At 35.7% G+C, this 22,038-nt stretch overlaps 1 protein-coding gene across 3 annotated transcripts in view; it reads right to left on the bottom strand.

Annotated features, from left to right (window-relative positions):
- The window catches only part of ATG5 (autophagy related 5), a 122,553-nt gene that overhangs the window by 10,918 nt on the left and 89,597 nt on the right, over positions 1-22,038 (bottom strand). For 2 of the 3 annotated variants that reach the window (XM_027603294.1, XM_027603295.1), the window contains one exon: positions 6,365-6,482. In XM_027603294.1, coding sequence (XP_027459095.1) covers positions 6,365-6,482 — 118 coding nt within the window. Of the gene's footprint in view, positions 1-6,364; positions 6,483-22,038 lie in introns of those variants that run through there. The other variant, XM_027603296.1, reaches the window with a different exon arrangement.

The raw sequence follows: 22,038 nt of genomic DNA, 5'->3' as shown, positions 1-22,038 counted from the left end.
AGAGCAATTCCAGGTGCTTCCTAATATTCTTTGCATATCTCCATTCCTGCACACACCACACCTGGGCAGCTTTCTGCCCATTCCAACTGTACCAAAGTTTCATAAAGGCAGGAACTACATCTCATACCTCTTACTGTCTCCAGTGCCAGAAGTCAGTATGACATAAAGGAAATGACTGACAAAGAATAAAATCCACAACATCAAATGGAAACCAAAAGTTAAATGGTAGTTGGGAAGGGTCTCAAGGAGTAAATAAATTCCCAGGAAGCAGAGCAGAGATGGAAATGCAAAGAGCCAAGCGGTTACAGGATTGTACTTGTTGGTAAAAGAGATGCCGGGAAACTTCACTGATTTGCCACAGAATGTAAGCCTTTCCCTACACATACACTCTGTCTGTACAATAGCATATATGAATTCAGGTTTGAACCAGCCCAACTGTGACAGAGGACTGATCACCTGGAACCCTGATATAAACTTATCAAAGTGAAAATGGACATTTTTATTCTCATAAGCCTAACTTCCTAGGTTCTTATATATTACATTAGAAAACTGGGGAATAAAATATGATTGGGCAAAAGCTTATCGCTGTTCTGTATTCTCTAAAGTAAAAGAATAAAAGCTATGTTTTAAAATTTCTGTTATTACTTTTTTGTAAGTTGTTTTTAATGAACAAAGCAAGAAGTATTTCACTCAGGTCTGGTACAGAAGCTTAGCTCTGAGTCATTTTAACTACAGCTGACACCACAAAAAAAATTTACCTGAGCTCACCTTGGTTATTTCCTGTTACCTCTAATTTGGCTAACTCCTCTAGCCACTTACAAAACAAAACAAAAAAAAGGAACACACAAAGCAGCTCATCATTAGTTACCCCACGAGAACAATGACCTAAGCACATCTTCATAAATATCAGTACATTCTACTTTCATAGGATGAAATAAGGCAAAATTCCTTCATGCATGAATCACTTGTTGTAAGGAGTAGTAGACAATGGTGCCCCATAACATTTATGAAGTACTTTCTCTTTTTATCATGTGCTGACAGCCACTTCTTATCCACACACACCCAATCTTAAAGTCTTTCGCTTTCAACTTAAGTCGGGCGCAGGTGTTTCAAAATGCTTCACATTTGACAATACCACAGGTGTACTGAACCAGACGGTAAACAGTTCTTTACTGAAACAGTGACTTGATGTTTTGGATACCCCCACAGATCCTGAAATGACAGTTATTTTCCAATATGAGGTTACAAAAGGAAGAGGCAAATAAAAGTTTTTCCAAAGATAAGATACTGGTGTTAGAAATGTGGCCTCCTCTGGTATGAAAGGTGCTATTTCTATCATTTCAACGAAGCATGTGTATAGTATGTGTGTACTCTAATCAATGTAAGCATGTGACAGCTGGGAAAAGTCTGTCACAAAGATATCCACCGATAGCATCTGAAATTGCCTAAAAGGCAGATCTGTGGATTACAGTTGTGAGTGGCTACCTCACTGGCCCTCTTCAAAAAAAATGTAAGGGAAATCACACTGTGCAGGTTGGGCAGGCTACACAGTTAGGACAGCTCAAGAGCCTTTAAAAGAATAAAATGCTTCACACATTTGTGTGCCATTACTGTGCAGGACCACGCTAATCTTGTATGTATAGTTGTGATCTGGGTGTAGGAATGGCAAACGAGCACAAACGTACATTCTGACAGAGTGCGCCAGCTCAAAGCACATGACTGCTTTTCATTTTCATGTCTGAATGTCATAGCCACCATTTTATAAGTTCAACAAGAAAGTGGCCAGAATTACATACAGGAACAAACAAAAGAACAAAATGGACAAAACAACAGTAGAAGTTCAGGTTCCTAAGATCATACCAGTAAATACTATAGGAGAGAACAGCATGAAGGCAAGATCAGGTACTAAAACATAAATCATAGAATAAAGAGTTAGGAAAAAGCAAACATTTCAGAATGTTATTTTAAAGTAAACAAAAAAGTTAAAAGGTTGAAAAAGTGAAAATGAAAACAAATGGAAGCACGCTATAGCAAAAAAACCCCACTAAACCAGGAGATGGAGATTTGAGTTCTAAACCTAGTTCTGCAACTAAGAAGCTTAGCTAGACCTTAGCTACTCATCTAAGAAATCAAGAGACTGAACTAAATTAACTTTAAGGCTTTATAATTAAAGATTCTTTAAAGATGTCAAATACAAAATTAACACCCAACCAATTTCTTCCTGTTCTCTAGTAAATTTCCCTTCAACACTGTGTCTTTGTTAATTTTGCTGCTGTCTGGGGCATACATCATTACAGAACAGTCTTCTTCCAAGGGTTTGAGTTTCTTTGTGATGTTCTCACTCAGTAGGCAAGGACCTTTTTTTTTTTAAAGATTTTATTTATTTGATAGAGAAAGAGAGAGAGAGCACACAAAAGCAGGGGGAGCAGCAGACAGAGCGGGGAGGAGAAGCAGGCTGCCTGCTCCCAATGCAGGGCTCGATCCCAGGACCCCAGGACCAAGAACTGAGCTGAAGGCAGACACTTAACGACTGAGCCACTGAGGCACCCCAGGCAAGGATCTTATAAAGAAGTAAATTTTAAATGACATAAAGTTTTTCAAAGTAGACTGTCAAAAAATATCTAAGAAAAGAACAGTAAAGGGGCATCTGGGTGGCTCAGTCAGTTCCCTGTCTTGACTCTTGATTTCAGGTCAAGTCATGATCTCCTGGGTCCTGCGTCAGGCTCCATGCTGGGTGTGGGGCCTGCTTAAGATTCTCTCTCCCTCTGCCTCTCCCTGCTTCACTCTCTAAAAAGAAAGAACAGTAAGGTAGCCATTTCAATATAAACTTAAATTTCAATTGCTCTTTTTTTTTTTTTAACTGAAGTAGAGTTAACATATGAGTTTCAGGTGTACAACACAGTGATTCAACATTTATGTACATTATGAAATGATCACCACCATAAGTCTAGGTACCATCTGTCACCATATAATTTCAATTACTCTTAGTTGATAAAAGTATTCTAAAAAAGAATGAAAAATACAGTACAGAGAAATGAGTAACTGAAAGCCAATGCTTGCAGATGGGACAGGTATGAAGTATATGAGTCCCATTTCTGTTAACAATAAAAATGATTAATACCTTAATTATATTTCAAATGGAAAAACTAATTTATATTCCCAAATCCTCAAGAATGTGGCAAAACAGACATTAAACAGATTTAAAAAGAAAACAAAAAACCAATCCTTATAGCATGGAGAAAATCAAATGGAATGATAAGATTATTCCTGAATCAATAAAAGTTACTGGGAGTTTCTCAGTGAAAATTTCTGTAACCTTAGTTCAAAAATAAAAGTTTACTTAAAGAGCTCTATAAGGAGATACAAGAAAATGGCAATACTGGTTGTCCCTGGAGAGGGAAACTGAATTAGGGTTTGGTAGATATAGGTAGGATGAGAGACTTTTCAATACATTCCTTTTATGTACTTTCTGATTTTGAAACTAAATAAACATTTTTATATTATTTAACTGAAGATAATACATAAAAAACTTTAATAGGGCCTCATGAAAATGAAATACTTTTACTTTTCAAAAGAAAATTAAGACATGTCATAGACTAGTAGAAAATAATTGCAAATCATATGTCTGATAAAGACTTGTATCCTGGGATGCCTGGCTGGCTCAGTCGAAAGAGCAAGTGAATTTTAATCTCAGGATTGTGAGTTCGAGCTTCATGCTGGGTACAGAGATTACTTAAATAAATAAGACTTAAAAAGAAAAAAATACTTGTATCCAGAATTGACAAATAACTCTCAAAACTCAGTAGTAAGATGAAAACTCCATGAAAAAATGAGAAAGGCATCTGAACAGACATTTCACCAAATATATCCACAAATAATAATAAGCACATGAAAATATACCAACATGTTTAGTCATTAAGGAAATAAAAAATAAAACCAAGAGATACCACTAGACAACCACTAGGAAGGCTGTAATAAAACAAAAAATATGTTGCCAAGGATGCAAAGCTGGTAGGACAGTAAAATGATGCAGCCACTTGGCCAAAATTTAGCAGTTTCTTGAAAAATTAAACACAAACCTACCATATGACCTAGCAATTCCATTCCCGGGAATCTACTCAAGAAAAATGTAAACGTATGTCCACACAAAAACCTGTATGCAAATGTTCACAGCAGCATTATACATAAAAGTGAAAAGCTGAAACAATCCAAATACCCATCAGTGAATGAATAAACAAAATATGATATATATACCCAACCAAATACTATTCAGTAATAAAAAGGAACAAACTACTGACACATGCTACAATATGGATGAAACCCAAAAACATTACACTAAGTGAAAAGAACCAGTTGCAATTTCATACGATTGCATTTATGCAAGACACCCAGAAGGAGTACATTACGGGGACAGCAAGCAGACCAGCAGTTGTCTACAACTGGCAGTAGGGGCAGAGATGAGCTGCAAACAAGCACAAGGGAATTTCTGAAGTGATAGAAACGTTTTAAAACTACATTATGGTGATAGCTGCACAACTTACAAATTTATTAAAACTAAAAACTGAAGTGCAAAAAACTATTTAACTGAAATTCTTACTGAAAACTAAAATTACACAGCAATAAAGATAGTATTCTAATCAACTTAATATTAACTGTGCCAGATTTAACAATCCTAAATAGTGTTTCAGGTAATGACACAAGGGAAGAATTCAGTACGTGAAATACTGAGTAAACATTTTTACCCTAGCACAAGAGATATGAGGATGTGTAAGACACCATCAAAACCCTTGCCTATGGAGTGTAGTAGAGCACGTGATGACAAATGATACAGTAAGACCTTACACAGTGATATTTATAACCTCCTAAACCAATGAAACTTTTTAATTTCAACAATTTTGAGTAGCAGTCAATGATCTTTTTCATCAATCCCTTATGGTACTGGTTCTGATGGTATCTTAGATGCCCCCCTTCACTCCTCCTATTGAGCATTTGTGCACTTTAGAAGAGCTAGATACAGGAATGTCAAGAAAGGCAAAGCAAATTTGATTAAGGGAAATAGTTATAGTCATAGACCAAATGACCTATTTTGAGTTCCATATTCTTTGTTTAGTGATTTAGGCTGAAATATCAACATTCCCCTAGTCTCACTTTGTTTCCAATTGTGGCTGTTAGGCAAACTATTTCCTTAGACACTAACATGCTTCTTGAACTGTGTGATATACTTAATTAGTTAGGTAAGTAATAATACAATTACCCCAACTTAGAATATGTTAATAAGAAACATACCATTATCTACTGAAGTTATATTGTTATAATAATATTATTTATTATGCCTTACCTCTTTCTATAAAGGACAAAGTAGCAAGTTTAAAAATTTCTCTACATAATAAATACAAGTCTGTACAACATATTAACAAATATAGTAGCATTCCACTGAAATTTCCCTAATAGCTTGGTAACCAACAGAACTATGATTGCAAGTCATTCAGTAACAAGGTGATCAAATTATGGTACATTGATATAAAGGACCATAGTGCTGCTATTTAAAAAACAGCTTTAAAGAATTCTTAATGACTAAACCTATGCTCATGTTGTTAGGTGAAAGATGCAGCAGGACATAAAATTTTATAAACACATATACAACCCTCTCAAACAGTCAAGTGTCCAAATGCATGTGTGTGTCAATTGTGCTCTCTATGAGTTAGGGGACGATAGCATTTTTCTTCTTTTATTGTTTTTCCATTTTCTTTGTCTTCCTTATATTGCAATTAGGAAAATAGAATCCAGCTATTTTTATATTTTTCCTTTGCCTACAGGAAATTAACTTTAACCTAAGCTACAAAATGAGGACTATGAAATAGGATAAGTTCTTAATTGCACATATGAAATGTCAATGCCTAAGCAAGCAATGCTGAAACATTAGGAAGTGGCAGAAAATTCAAATAAAATATTTATCCGTTATTCAGTATTTTGAACTTTAAAATATTAACCAAAGGGAAGAAAATTTTTTAACCATCTCTTATTCCTTTAGAATGAGGAGACACAATGCAAAATGTAAAATAGTATTTACCAGAACTGAACCCACAAACGAAAGACCCAGGACACCAGAGATATGGTTAAGAGAGTAATTAAAAAGCAGTATTATTTTATTTTGCCAAAGAGAGTCAATTCCTTAGTGTCAATAATTTATAAAATAATAAATTAAATATTAAGTGTTTGTTTCAAAAGATTGTTCCCTACGAGATAATGAAAATATTTTCCTCAAGTAACCAGTAAATGTTATTTATAAATGCAGAATGCTTATGTTATACCTCAGTAACAAAGAGAAATGAAAGAAATGTTTTCATGTTGCTGACTATATTACCTTCAGGAGCAATTGCAGAAGGACAAACTTCTTTGAGGAGATCGCCTAGTGTATGCAATTGTCCATCTGCAGCCACAGGACGAAAAAGCTTCTGAATGAAAGGTCGTTCGGTTGTTGTCTATTTGAAAAATGAAAAAAGAATTCAAACGATTAAGTCTTTGTTGCTGCGAATTACAAATCAATAGATCAGAAATTTAAAGCTGGCATGAGATGCCTTCTGATATAGTGTAATCAGAAGCATACGATATCACAAATGTGGTAATATTACCAAAAATGCTTAACATAAAATCAAGTAAATCTAATCACAAGGAAGCAATCAGACAAATCCAAAACGTGTGACACTAAAGACAACCGGCCAAAAAAGAAAAGGAGAGAAAAGAAAACACAAGACAACTGGCTTCAACTCTTCAGATAAGTCAAAGGCAGAACAAAACAATACAAAAAGATTAAAAAGGATTGGTGAGATATAACAACTAAATACAAAAATAAATCTTGACTGAATACTGGGTTGGAGGGGAAAATCAGCTATAAAAGACATTTTTAGAATAACTGAGGAAATGCAGAATGAACATTAGATAATATTACCGAATTAACATCAAATTCTTAATGGTTTTAAGGACAATATCCTTTAAGAAATTCACGCTTACATATTTAGGGATGAGGAGTATGCTGTCTGAAACATACCTTCAAATGGTTGAGAGAGAGTGCGCACAAGCGCACATGAGCACAAATGTGGGAAAATATTAACTACTGGACAATCTAGGTGAACGATATACAGTCTTAGTTGTTTTATTATTTTAATTTTTCTATACATTTGAAAATTTTTAAGAATTTTTTTCTCATAGAGAACTGATGGTTGCTAGAGGGGAGGAAAGTGGGGGAATGGAAAAAGTGGGTGAAGGGGACTGGGAAATACAGGCTTCCAGTTATGGAATTAATAAGTCACAAGGATAAAAGGTACAGCATAGGGAATATAGTCAATAGTACTGTAATAGCATTGTGTGGGGACAAATGGTAACTACATTTGTGGTGAGCATAGCATAATGTATAGAGCTGTCAAATCATTACGTTGTGCACCTGAAATTAATGTTAATGGTATATTATCAATTATACTTCCATTTAAAAAACTAAAAAGAAAAATCAGACTCCAAAAAATTTTCTAAATACCAGATATAGCATTTCCCCTGACAACTGTTATTAGCACTATGTCATAATTTACTCCTAATAATTTCAATGTATTGCCCACTTTTAAAATTCAGATTTATAGGAGCATGACGGCAATGAGGAAAGCCTCAGGACACACAGTGCAGAGGCCCTGGAATCGGCCAGCGTATGAATAGCACTATCATTTATGCACTCTATGATTCCGCATCCAGTTTCTTTGGAAAATTGGGACATTCTGTATCTCTTAAGTTTGTTGTGGAAAAGAGTGAAGAACTATGCCAAGCACACAGAAAGACAGAGACATAGAGAGAGAGAGAATGAATACGCTAATGTTAAGTATAATAAACACCCTGCCTCCAACTGTTATTTTATCTTAAGATGTTAAGTTTTCAGAAATATTTTAAGTTTCCAGGGATGAAAAATCATAAAAACATACAAGAAGAGAACAATGCCTTATATTTTATAAGTAAATATATTTTATAAGTAAATATACTCATATTTACATGTAGTATTTACATATAGCATTTAAAAAATTTACATATTTTTAATACATTTTCATAGAGTGCTTTATGAGAAAATGACTTCAAATACCTAACCATTAGGGACAAGTTCGCTTGTTTTTTAATTACAGAGTGTAGCTCAATTTCTTCAATGTAACTATTACAGATTTGGTATAAAAAATCTGTTTTTAAGTATGGACATAAACTAAAATAAAGAAAAACAGACATGATACAAGACAGTGAGCTACCTTTCCCAGCTTTTTTTTTTTTTTTTTCTTTTTAAGTAGGCCCACAATGGAGCACCCACACTGGAGCCTAACACCAGGCTCAAACTCATGACCCTGAGGATCAAGACCTGAGCTGAGACCAAGACCTGAACCGAGATCAAGAGTTGGACGCTTAAACGACTGAGCCACCCAGGCACCGCTACCTTTCCCAGCTTTATGCTGTGTATTGAGTGGATACATAAATAAATGTTAAAAATTGTATTCCAGTAATAGTTAAGTATCTGTGGTAAGTACGTAAAAAAGCCTTGATACTTGATAAAATCTTGACTTAATATGCATTGAATATAAAGCAATTCATTTCACTAATTGAACTCTTTATGGATTTTTTTAAAAAAAGTATGACTGATAACCTTCAATTTAGGAAGTTCATACCTTTTACACAAGATGAAACTAAGAACGATGTGATGCACAATCAAGGATTAACTATGTGAAGATAATAAGGGTTAGGGGAGTTCAGAGAAGAAATAAATGAATAGAGGACTATAGTAATAATTTAAAATAGCCACCACCCACTTAGGGCTTTCTATCTTCCAGGCAATGAAGAGGCTTTTAAGACTTTTTAGCAAAGGAAGTGACGTGATGAAAGAGGCTTTTTCTGAAGGCTAATGGAAAGCAGCACTGCATACGATGACTTGGTTAAGAGGTACCATCAGGAAGACGGGTGAGGGGCTGTCTGAATAATGCAAGCCTATGTGATGACAACTGGGGCTGGGTCAGAGGAAAAGGAGGGTCAGGACCATACCCCCAATTAAAAAAATAAAGTTAAAATGTATCATCCGTAGTCTGATCTGAAAACACTAAGATTTTCAACAAAGTCAGAAAAACTTTTCAGATTTATTCACCCCCTACTTAGTGACAAAACTGTGAGGTGAAGGCTATAATAATACATACTAAACAACCTGAAAACAACAGGCTAAAAAGGCCCCAAGTGGGCTTAGTTAGATATTAAAAAAGAGAAAGTTCCTCCACTCCCATTCCTAGAAAAATGGCCTATAATTTCCCTGTAGCTCTCTTTTATCTACTCTCCCAAATCTGAGTAGTAATAATAAAGGTATAACTTCAACAACCTTTATGACGATGTTATTTGCTTGGGTGAAGGAGAAAAGGCCATGTACTATTAATATATTCTAAGTGAGTTCTGTAGAATAGTAACCAAGAAAACTCTCATTAAAGTGCTGCTTCTCATGTAACAAAAACCTTGCTGTAAAAGAAAAATTACCCAAAATACCTCAATCAAAAATGTAATAAGCATCTTCTATTTAATATTTATCAGACCTTTATATTCTTATTCTTTAAAATTTAGTATTCTAGAAAAGAGCAGTTAAGTGTCTGAGTAAGTTACACCAAAGATTATGAAAACTACTCAATTTTGGGAGTTACTGCCCCTTAAAACAAAAGCCCTTCACATATAGATCATGCCTTCAAGTACCGTACAGAGGTTTGGAAGGGCAATGGGAATGAAGGGTAGATTCATACAAATTTCTTGGCAGATCTCGTTAAACCTAAGCTGAAGTTCAGCAGAGAAGATTAAATTATGCTGGAAGTATCTAAAAGCAATCTTCATCTTGAATATAGCAAGAATTTTAAAGATAGAAAAAACTCCACAAACATGAATTCTGCAAACTTTGATTTAGTATACATGAAACTGGACAATGCTAACACTATCCATGTAATCTGAATCTTAGCCTGACAGACAAGAAAGCTGCTCTAACAGTAATAAAATACAATATTTACTTAATGTAGCCATTTATTTGTAAATATGCAAACTATTTTCAGTGACTTCCAAGCAGTATTGCTCTCATAAGAAATATGACTTCAAAAAGTCATCTTTGAAACTGCCCTTATTACTTTAACACATATGTTACTCATTTCTTAAATATACCAAATAGAATATAAAATTGGGGTGCTACTGGCTGGCTGCCCCTCCTCCTCTACTCATGTACCCCCACCAATGAAACAATAACTTTTCCTATATGGGAACGTTATGTGGTTGATTTGCCTTGGAGATATACCGAACAGAGGCAAAGGAATCAAATTTATAAAAATGATGAATTTGTAGAAGTTTACTGAATCTTATATATTTTCTTAAAGTGGACAATTCAAGAGTTACACTCAAATTCTTAGGATGTATGTTACAACTATAGTGTCAACTGTAGGCTAATCATATTACTAATCTTGTATCTAAGAAACAAGAGAAAGAGAAAAGGTTCATTTCCAACACGGCCAAGCAGGTTAACCAAACAGGTTAACATTAAAACTGATAAAACAAGAAATGCTGACTTATTATGTTAGGCTGAAAGATAAGATAATGTATGGACGTTAAGAGTAACAGGCACAATGGATATATCATTAAGACCAAGGTTGATTTTTATGAGTTACATAAAGTACATACTGCAACAAAAACGCAAGGCAATTGTTGAAGAGTACAGGCTTTGGAGACAGAAAGAACTGGCTTTAAGTCCAGGTTCTGTCATTTATTATAGAACCAGTGGCACAGTTACCTAACTTTCCTGAGCCTCAGGAATAATTATATGTATGTACACATATATGCATGGCATAAATGGACCTAATATCTACATTGTAGAGTTTTTGAAGTAATAAAATATAAACATAGTACAATCAGGGTACATATGATTACCTAAATACACATCCTAAAACATGTCAACAGTTTTAGTTTTATCCCAATTTAGCAAACTTAAGTTTATTCAAATCTTATTTTCTCTTAAGTTCACTTGTCTGGATGCTAAATCAGGAAATTTAGCTTAAAGGAAATATTGATACACTGGACCGCATGAAAATAATAATAAAAAAAAAACCCTTTTGTTCTGTAAAAGATCCTATGAAGATGATGAAAAGACAAGCCACAGACTGGGAGAGAATATCTGTAACCACATTTCCAATAAAGTTCTTCTATCTAGAACACATAAAGAACTCTAAAATGCAACAGTAAAAAAAAGCAAAGAATTCAATTAGAAAATGGGCAAAAGACAGACATTTCACAAAGAGGATATATAGATGGCCAAAAAAGCACATGAAAAGATGTTTGACACATCATTAGCCATTAAGGAAATGCAAATTGCAATACCCCAATGCATTACTACACACCTACAAGAATGTCTAAAATAAAATGCTGGTGAGCTTGTGGAGACACTAGATCACTCCTACATTGCTGGTGAAAATGTAAAATGGCAAAGGCCCCTCTGGAAAAGAGTATGGTAGTTTCTTACAAAACTAAACATGTATCTACCATGTGACTCAGCAATTGTACACTTGAGTATTCCCAGAGAAATGCAAACTTATGTCCTCAAAAAGCTCATACATAAATGTTCATAGCAACTTTACTTGTAATACCCCCAAACTGGAAACAATCCAATATCCTTCAAAAGGTGAATGGTTAAACTACCTATGGTATATCTGTACCATGGAATTCTACTCAGCAATAATAATAATAATAATAATAATAATAATAGTAATATCCTATTAATATATGGAATTAACTTGAATGGAACTCGAGGGAGTTGTGCTGCATGGAAAGAGCCAATGTCAAGCATACATACTGTATGATTCCATTTACGTAACATTAGTAAAATAATAAAATTTTAGAAATGAGAACAAATTGGTGACTGTCAGAGGTTAGGGAGAGGAAGAAGTAGGTGGCTGCCGCTATAAAAGGGTAGCCCAGGGGCGCCTGGGTGGCTCAGTCGTTAAGCGTCTCCCTTCGGCTCGGGTCATGATCCCAGAGTCCTGGGATTGAGCCCCATATTGGGCCCCCTGCTCAGTGGGGAGCTTGTTTCTGCTCCTCCGCCACACCCCCACCCATATGCACGCGCGCGTGTGTGTGCCGTCTTAAATAAATAAAATCTTTTAAAAAAAAAAAGGGTAGCCCAAGGAATGTTTGTGTTGGAACAAAATTAATGAAATATGAAAAAGGTTTGTGGGTTGTATCAATGTCAGTTTCCTGGTTATGATACCATACTATATATAGTTATACAAGATGTCAAGAATGGAGGAAACTGGGTGAAGGGTACAAATATCTTTCTGTATTATTTCTTAAAATTGCACGTGAAGATTATACGTTAAAATGATGTAAAGCATTTAGAACAAAGCCTAGCACATAGTAAATGCTCAATAAGTGCTGTTAATGTTCTCATTAAATGTGACTTGACACTCAATAGAAATTTACTAAACACAAATATGTATTTTGTATTGAGTCATAATACAAAACATGCAGGATTATAAGATACACTAATCTCACAGCCATTCTGTCACTACATAGCATTACCAATAATTTTATTGTTTTGGTCATATATATTGTATCAACATATAATATGAATTAGAAATGTCGGTTTTATCAAAAATGACAATTTACAGCTAGAGGGGTACATATCTGGCTCACTGACCATGGAGTGAGACCATGGAGTCAATGATCATAAAGAGGAGGAAGAATCCCATCAGACAGTAAAAGGAGATTCTATTCACTGAAACAAAGTGAGATTAAAAGTTATGAAAGAGAAAAACAAAAATACAGCAAGGATACAACCTAAAAGATGCTCAGTAGGTGCATGATGATTCACTGGGTTGTGAACGTTAAAAATGGCCTTAATTAAACGGCAGGAAGGCAGGGAGGAATATAGGGTTGGGGGTCTCTCACTGAAACAGCGGGCAGAACCTGATGACAAGAGACCTGGTTGTTATACAAGTTGGAAGAATCAAGGGCACCTGCATGGCTCAGTCGGTTAAGTGTCTGACTCTTGATTTTGGCTCAGGTTGTGATCTCAGGGTCCTGAGACTGAGCCCTGTGTTGGGCTCCTCACTCAGTGGGACATCTGCTCGAGATTCTCTTTCCCTCTCCCTCTGCCCCTTCCCCCACTCATGCTCTCTCTCTCTCTAAAATAAATAATCTTTAAAAAAAAAGTGCTTGGACAGAATCATCCTAGTAGTAGTATCCAGGTTCAGGATCTCCAACCACTGACCTCAATCACTGTAAACTGATCATTTGCTCCAGTGAGCCTTAGATGGGTATTCTTAAACAAGTATTTTATTTATACTTTATATATGTTGCATTTTCCCAGGTGTAACAACAAGTTTCTATGTCATCAGTTACTTTGTGTGTATACTTTGTAAGTTCTCTGAAATAGAATGGTTAATGATTCACTACATTTATAAGTATAATTTATTTGATTTATAAGAGTTCTATAAGTATAGCAGAGGGTTTCATGTGTTAAATTTGTAGGTATTTTTTAAAAGTCAGCTATACTGAACTATAACAAATTAACAAAGTCTATGTGTTGATTAATAAAGAATGTAATCTGATTTGTTTCATTAGCTATATATGTAGTTCTATGTCTTACAGAAGAACTGAATCTGAAGAAGGATAAATTAGACAAATAGTAAGAAGTAAAACAGATTGCTCTCATTTATATATAAAAATTACTATATTTATAACCAGCATAAATTAAACTGAGAGACATTATAAAAACTAGATTTTACAATTTACAACTCTAACATAATGCAAATAACTCTATGTCATCCACGCACAAAAGCTACCTCCAATATCAAAAAGCTCACCAACAAAATCAGTGTACCTTCATTTGACACACAATTTTAAAATATGAACTAAATTTAATAATTTGAAAAGCTTTACATGATAAGTAGTGAAAGTTTCATTGTTACCAACGTGGTAACAATGATGAAGACCAATATAACTTTTCTTACAGATCCTGAGGTAAAACAACAACAAAAAACCAAATCCACAATATAATACTTCACAGATTCACACAAGTCACTGATACTCCATTAACAGTAGTGACAGGCATTACAAAGATATAAAGATAAATAAATAACAATGAAAAATACTGTATTTCCTGCCTATGTTTAAAAAAAAGAATGCTTATAACAAAAGCATGTATATAGTGACAAGAAAAACCATTAACACATATGCAGTTTGAATAAAATTATCACAATAGCAGTACCCATGTACAGGACCTCTGACTAATGACATTTACTGAGTACTTACTAGGGCATTGCTGTCGGTAGGAACAAAATGAATAAAGTACACAGTGTTAAATGATAACAGAAATATGTACAAAGTGCTATGAGAGAAAATTTAAAAGCCTGAGCACAAAATTTAACCGCACTTTTTGGGCAGCTAGAGCAAAAACAAAAATAAAAACGAAAACGAAAACGCTATAACTGGTTCTTTGATTTCCATCTTCTAAGAGTGGAAGATATATACCAGTACGTACAAAGGAAAATATGCTAAATATGGTAGAATGTAAGGTATGAAAACAGTAGGGAGTTTCAAAAGAGGATGAAAACAAAGGAGGGAATATAAAAGGTTCTGAAGCTTCCAATTTGAAATACATATATATATTTTTTAAGATTTTATTTATTTATTTGACAGAGAAAGACACAGTGAGAGAGGGAACACAAGCAGGGGGAGAGGGAGAGGGAGAAGCAGGCTTCCCGCCCAGCAGCGAGCCCGATGCGGGGCTGGATCCCAGGACCCTGGGATCATGACCTGAGCCGAAGGCAGACGCTTAACGACTGAGCCACCCAGGCACCCCTGAAATACATAATATTTTTTTAAAGAGAGAAAGCGATAAAGCTATTTCAGGCAGAGTGCAGCATCAATCCTTTCTTTCACATGTCCCCTCCTCACTAAAGGATTCAGAGAGCAGCTGCCGTATATTGATACCTGTGAGAAATGAGTGAATGGGGGGACAAAAGTGGGCTAAGAGCTTAGCATCTAGAGCTTGGAATTCCAAAGGTAGTGAAAATAACAAAGCCTTGGTGGAGTACCAACTCACAACATGACTGATTGTATACCTTGGGCAAATTACATCAACCTTTGCGAGTCTGTTTCTGAATTTGAAAAATGGCAATAATATGTATCTTTGAATGACTGCCGTGATAATTAAATAAGATGAGATAACATAAAACACCTACTGCAACAGGTGCTTAACAAGAATGGATTTTCATTCCTCCCTTTTAAACCACTGGTAACTGTGGAACCAACGAAAGGTAACATTAGTCCTCACAGAATCAGTAAGAGAGAAAATGAAAAATAATTGGTATTCAAGCATCAGTTCCCTTTGAAGTCTTGTTAATTAGAATAAATATGTGGCAGAAAGAAAAAGAAAACAGGGGTTTACACAGGATATGCTGCCAGATATTACCAACAATGACACATGATACGTGCTTCAAACTGTCACATGCATATTTGGCCTAAGATATATTCATGCATGTCAAATTTTGTATCACAAGCTTTACAAAAGAAGCCTCATATTAAAATTAGCTTAAGAATATACACAATTATAATACCTCATTAAGTAAAAAGAACAGACCATTTTCAAATGAATGCTTTTAGACCTTTACAGTAAACAGTCCTTTTGGTGGTGGGAAGTAGGGTGGGGGGTGGGGGCAAGGAGAGGAGCTGGCTTGGCGGGGCATGGGGGAGAATTCTGTGCTACTTAATCAGACTACTTTTATCCTCTATGTAGGGACGTAGAAGACTTGAAAATAAGCACTTTCTGTAGTTAGGATACCAGAGTTTGAAGTCCACTTTTAATATTCCCAACAACACTAAAAAATAATAATTAACATTTGAAAAGCTGTCATTATTACAGTCAGGGACACTTACTCCTCAAAGCAGTAGTATCTTAACTGAGACTATGATTAAATGAAAGCACTCATCAGAATTATATCCATACATCTGGTTTGAAGTTTGTGTTTTGTGTTATTTAAACTGTTATATTTATTATAATTCTGTCTAGACGATGCCAAGTATATTTTGTCACATAAATGGTTAAGGCAAATTTTCTTCAAATATAAGCAACAGTTTGTGTCTTCCTCATATCCATTCACTGAATAAAGTATGTTACAGGGAAGCACTATTTCCCTCTTACTCAAGATTGAGATCAATTTAATGCTACGTAAGAGTCGATTTATTTATTTATTTTTAAAGATTTTATTTATTTGACAGAGAGAGACACAGCGAGAGAGGGAACACAAGCAGGGGGGAGCGGGAGAGGGAGAAGCAGGTTTCCTGCCAAGCAAGGAGCCCAATGCAGGGCTCATTCCCAGGACCCTGGGATCATGACCTGAGCCAAAGGCAGACTCTTAACAACTGAGCCACCCAGGCACCCCTAAGAGTTGATTTATAAAATAAGTTATGGCTTTTAAATTTTTTATATGAAATTATCAGTAGAGTGGCCAAATGAGAAGCTTCCTTCATGAAAGTGCTAGGATTGATGTTTTTAGTAATAATTATCTTACTTCTAAGGTTTCTTCCAAAAGATTTCAAAACATACCAAGGGAATCATAGTTTAAATTTCATGATCTATAAGAGCTTTAAAATATCTTTGCTAATTTTATCCAAAGCCACACTAAAAAGGTGCATACAAGAGTGATGCAATTAATAAACTGTTTTCTACTGAAGAATAAAAGGGCACTTTTGTATACAGACTATTTCTATCTTTATGGTATACATAAAATAATTAGGCAGCACTCTGAATTTGTGTAAAGAAAGAAATCAAAGTAGCAAGAAAAAACGTCTGAGTAAAAGAGGTTGTACTGACCAAAGAACTGAAATTCTGTTCTCTTGATGCTCAGTCAAGTATCTCATCCATTAGAAAAGTGCTTCTAACACTGGGGTATAAGCTAGTGAAGCTCTACAAAGATCCTTAGTCCTCTTAGCATGGTCTGTGGGTTTTACCATGACTGCTAAATAAAATTTATAATAAAATGTGGGACGTGGATAACTATGTTTCTGACACAAATAATTTTAAAAATTCATCTCACTGAAGTATCATCAAAAGTAGTTTTCGTAGGAGTGCCTGGCTGGCTCAGTCAGTACAGCATATGACTCTTGATCTTGGGGTCATGAATTCAAGCCCCACAATGGGTACAGAGTTTACTTAAAAAGAAAAAAAAGCAGATTTCATAAATTCTGGTGATTTTCTTTTTAGAAGTAGCAAATGAAAACAAGTGACAAATATTTCACACATCTCCCTACTGAAGTAATCTGGTGATTAACAAATTCAAAAAACATAGCACTTGACTACTCTGACGAATAAATGAAAAAAAGCAATGTAGTAAAGCTATAAAACTCTTAGAAGAAAACACAGGAGGAAATCTTTATAGCCTTGAATTATGCAATAGTTTCTTAGATAGGACAACCCAACAGCACAAATGACCAAAGGAAAAGTAAGCTAGCCTTCATCAAAATGAAAAATCTCCGGGCGCCTGGGTGGCTCAGTCGTTAAGCGTCTGCCTTCGGCTCAGGTCATGATCCCAGGGTCCTGGGATCGAGTCCCACATCGGGCTCCCTGCTCAGCAGGAAGCCTGCTTCTCCCTCTCCCACTCCCCCTGCTTGTGTTCCTGCTCTCGCTGTCTCTGTCAAATAAGTAAATAAAATCTTTAAAAAAAAAAAAATGAAAAATCTCCATACTTCAAAGACATCATCAAGAAAATGAAAAGAAAACCACAGTATGGGAGAAAATATCTGCAAATCATGTATCTGATAAAGGATTCATAACCAGAATAAAGAAAGAAACTCTTGGAATCAATAGCAAAAAGACAACCAATTAAAAAATGAGCAAAGAATTTGAAGATATTTCTCCTAAGATGACATACAAATGACCAGTAAGCTCATGAAAAGATGTTTAACATCATTAGTAATTAGGGAAGTGCAAATCAAAACCAAAAATATATATCCCTTCATACCCGTTAAGGCAGTTATACTTAAAATGATAGAAAATAACTGGTGTTGGCAAGGATGTGGACACACACAAATGGGAACCACTGAACGTTGTTGGTGAGAACGTAAAATGGTTCAGATGCTTTGGAAAACAGTCCGGCAGTTCCTCAAAAGATTAAACACAGAATTACCACATAACCCAGCAATTCTACTCCTAAGTATCTACCCAAGAGAAATGAAAATATATTGTCCACACAAAAACTTGTACATTAATGTTCATAGCAGCAGTTATTCATAAAGCCAAAAGGCAGAAACAATCCAAATGTCCATCAATTGGTGAATGGATAAACAAAATACAATTTTTTTCAGGCAATGCAATATTAGTTGGCCATAAAAAGGAATGTACTGAAGCATTCGACAACACTGATGAACCACGGAAATATAATGCAAGTAAAAGAAGCCAGACACAAAAAGCCATATATTTTAAGATTCCATTTACACAAAATGTTCAGAACAGGCAAACAGAGACAGAAAGTAGTTCAGTGGTTGCCATGAGCTGGAGAAAAGGGAGAATGAGGAGTGATGCTAAGTGGTATAGGGTTTCTTTTTGGGATGATAAAAATGTTCTAGAATTATATAGTAGTGATGGTTGCACCAACTCTCTGAATATTCTAAAAATAAATGAATAGTACACTTTAAAAGGGGAAAGATGGTATCAAACTTATACCTCAATAAAGCTGTTATGAAAAAGAAAATAATGTAAAAAGACCTCATATGGATTGTGAGAGGAATCCTTCTGGGGTGAAGCCCAGATTCATCATAGTTTGATTTACAAGTATTTACAAGTATTCATCATACCATATGTTTATTTCATGATTTTTAAAAAAATGGTAATTATATTTCCTCTCAAAATTAAAAAAAATTTTTAAAGGAGGTCAGGAGCCCCCAAACGATAAGGATCAGAGAAATATTCCCACCCTCATTAATTAAAAAAAAAATTACAGGTTTTTCTTTAAAAAGCTGTAGAGCAATGGCAATTTTAAAGTTGTCCATGGAAATTTAAATAACTTTGCCTTAAATGTTCACCAAAACTCATTTAAAATTTATGCTCTGGGGCGCCTGGGTGGCTCAGTTGTTAAGTGTCTGCCTTCAGCTCAGGTCAGGATCCCAGGGTCCTGGGATCGAGTCCCACATCGGGCTCCCTGCTCCGCCGGAAGCCTGCTTCTCCCTCTCCCACTCCCCCTGCTTGTGTTCCTGCTCTCGCTCTCTCTCTCTCTGTCAAATAAATAAATAAAATATTTAAAAAAAAATAAAATTTATGCTCTGATACTTAAAGCCAAAAGGTTCTGAAATATAAAATGCTAGTTAAAAGGGGGTAAGGTTTACTGAAATAGATACAGAATTTAGTAATAAGGGGTTATATAAAATAGAAGTAGTCTATCTTACCAAACACAGTGTCTGGATCATAAAAAATGTCCTTATTGATAAACTGCTACCCAGATTGTAGACTCATATGTCTACTGTTTCTGAGCTTTTTCAGAAACCTCTATACCAGTCAGGGTAGCAAAGGAACTGCTCATCTTCCTTCGTCCTTCCTTACTAGCTTGGAACCCCTGATTGCCATCCACACTGCTATGACCTGAATGGGGAGGAGGGACTCTGCAGTAAGAAGGAACTCTTCCTCTTGCAAATTCTTGACTTAGAATCTAGAATGGTGGGGCACCTGGGTGGCTCAGTCGGTTGAGCATGGGACTCTTGGTTTCGGCCTGGGTCATGATCTCAGGGTCAAAAGATAGGACTCTGTGCTCAGTGGGCAGTCAGCTTGGGATTCTTTCCCTCTTCCTCCCCCACCTCCCCTGCATACAAGCCCCCATCTCCCCAAAAAATGTGAAATTCTGGGAATATAAAATGTATAGAGAACTGTCTATAGAATCCAAAGTAGGCTGATGTATTCCAAGAGTATTTTATTTCAAGATAGTAAATAATCCAATACCCCCAATTCAGCAAGTCAAATTACAGGTTTCTTTTTCATAATGGGAGTTTTAAAACAGCACAAACATTTATTTAGTACATTGAAGTGGTGATTTTTAAACAGGGTTCTAAGAGGATCATATACATCAAAGATGAATTCTTGTGTAATTTAGGTGAGTTTATCTGAGACATGGAAAGGAGACTGTGGTGAGGGGAGGCAAGAGGCATTCTGCTTCAAGGAATTCACTAGCAAAAGAGGATATGCTGTGGCTAACAGCTACAATCACTGTACTTAACTCTGAAGCCCTCTGAGGAACCAGGTCTTAAAAAATGATAAACTTGGCTGGCCTCATGAATATGTATTAGCCAAACTACAAAATGAATGAGAGCACGATATTCCAACTTAAAAATACAGTGCGGGGCGCCTGGGTGGCTCAGTCGTTAAGCGTCTGCCTTCGGCTCAGGTCGTGATCCCAGGGTCCTGGGATCGAGCCCCGCATCGGGCTCCCCGCTCTGCGGGAAGCCTGCTTCTCCCTCTCCCACTCCCCCTGCTTGTGTTCCTGCTCTCGCTGTCTCTGACTCCGTCAAATAAATAAATAAAATCTTTAAAAAAAAAAAAAATACAGTGCTTTATTTATGTAGTTTTATTTCCTCTTCCAAAAGCATCATCATTATTCCCCAGAATTATAAATTATAATTAAAGGAAACCCTCCTTATTACACAGAATATGGATTTCAATAATATTTAATATGGGCATTGTTAAAACACTCCACAGTAACAAAACTATTCATTGGTATATGATATGACTTAGGAAGTCATGGAAGTCAAAAAATTTGTAAACTTTACAGTGATATGTTGGGGGAAAAGCAAATTTGTTAGTTCTACTCCATTAAGGATTCCTCAAGCAATGCAGAAACTGAGTTCAAGTTATACTTTGATGTGTACACCCTTTTGAAAGCTACTCTGCCCTGTTTTATACGAAGCATCCGTAGCTAAGATGAACACCTAGGGAAGAGTATGGATGCTGCATTACATAAGCAGACGTCAGAACTGACCCAAGCTGATTCTAAGTTACTTTAAACATGGACAGAGTCAGAAATTAGCTGTGGCTTACTTCTTAGAAGTAAGAGATAATTACCCTCATCGTGATGAAAAGGATTTTCAACAGAAGCTAATAGAGGTATTCTTCCTATAGCAAAGCTCTGCTTTTAAAAATAAACTTCAAAACTTTAATTAAAATGGGAAATGCTTTACTACACGTAAAACACTTCTCAGTTTAGTGAGGCAGAGAAAAGGAAGGACTCTGTAAAGGAGGAAAGGTGGGACAGAAAGGTGAAGAACAAGAAAAGGGAAGGAGGAGAAGGGAAGGAGGAGAAGGGAAGGGAAAGGAAGAGCAGAAGGACAGAGGAACCTACCGAAACGTATTTCTCTCAAGTATTAAACTAGCAGGAGAAATTCTTTCCTTTAATACACATGAAAAGTTCCTCTTATATATGCTTTGAAAAATCCAGACAAATAAAATGTTAAGAATCTTATTACATTAGATTTCTGAGTCTTCAGTTTTGAAAGCATGCTATTTCTTAATTAATATGTTAATTGTCTACACTGCAAATGGAATTTCCATTAACAACGATGTTTTAAAGACAAGTTTAATATAGCGTAAAACATGGTTAAATTAAGTTCAATAATAAGTAACATATATTGGGCGCCCGGGTGGCTCAGTTGGTTAAGCGACTGCCTTCGGCTCAGGTCATGATCCTGGAGTCCCAGGATCGAGTCCGCATCAGGCTCCCTGCTCAGCGGGGAGTCTGCTTCTCCCTCTGACCCTTCCCCCTCTCATGTGCTCTCTCTCTCTCTCTCAAATAAATAAATAAAATCTTTAAAAAAAAAAGGTAACATATATTAGTTTGACTTCTCAAAGTTTTATGCACATTAACTTAGCCATGTCTCTAATATACAGATCACTTATTGGTGAACTCAATAATCATGTGAAATCCTCAGCTTTTTAATTCATATCCTTTCACAACTACTACAATTTTAATTTATGTTGTG

The sequence above is a fragment of the Zalophus californianus genome, chromosome 7, assembly GCF_009762305.2.
Source record: "Zalophus californianus isolate mZalCal1 chromosome 7, mZalCal1.pri.v2, whole genome shotgun sequence".
NCBI classification, from domain to species: domain Eukaryota; kingdom Metazoa; phylum Chordata; class Mammalia; order Carnivora; family Otariidae; genus Zalophus; species Zalophus californianus.
This window is presented reverse-complemented; position numbering and strand designations above follow the sequence as displayed.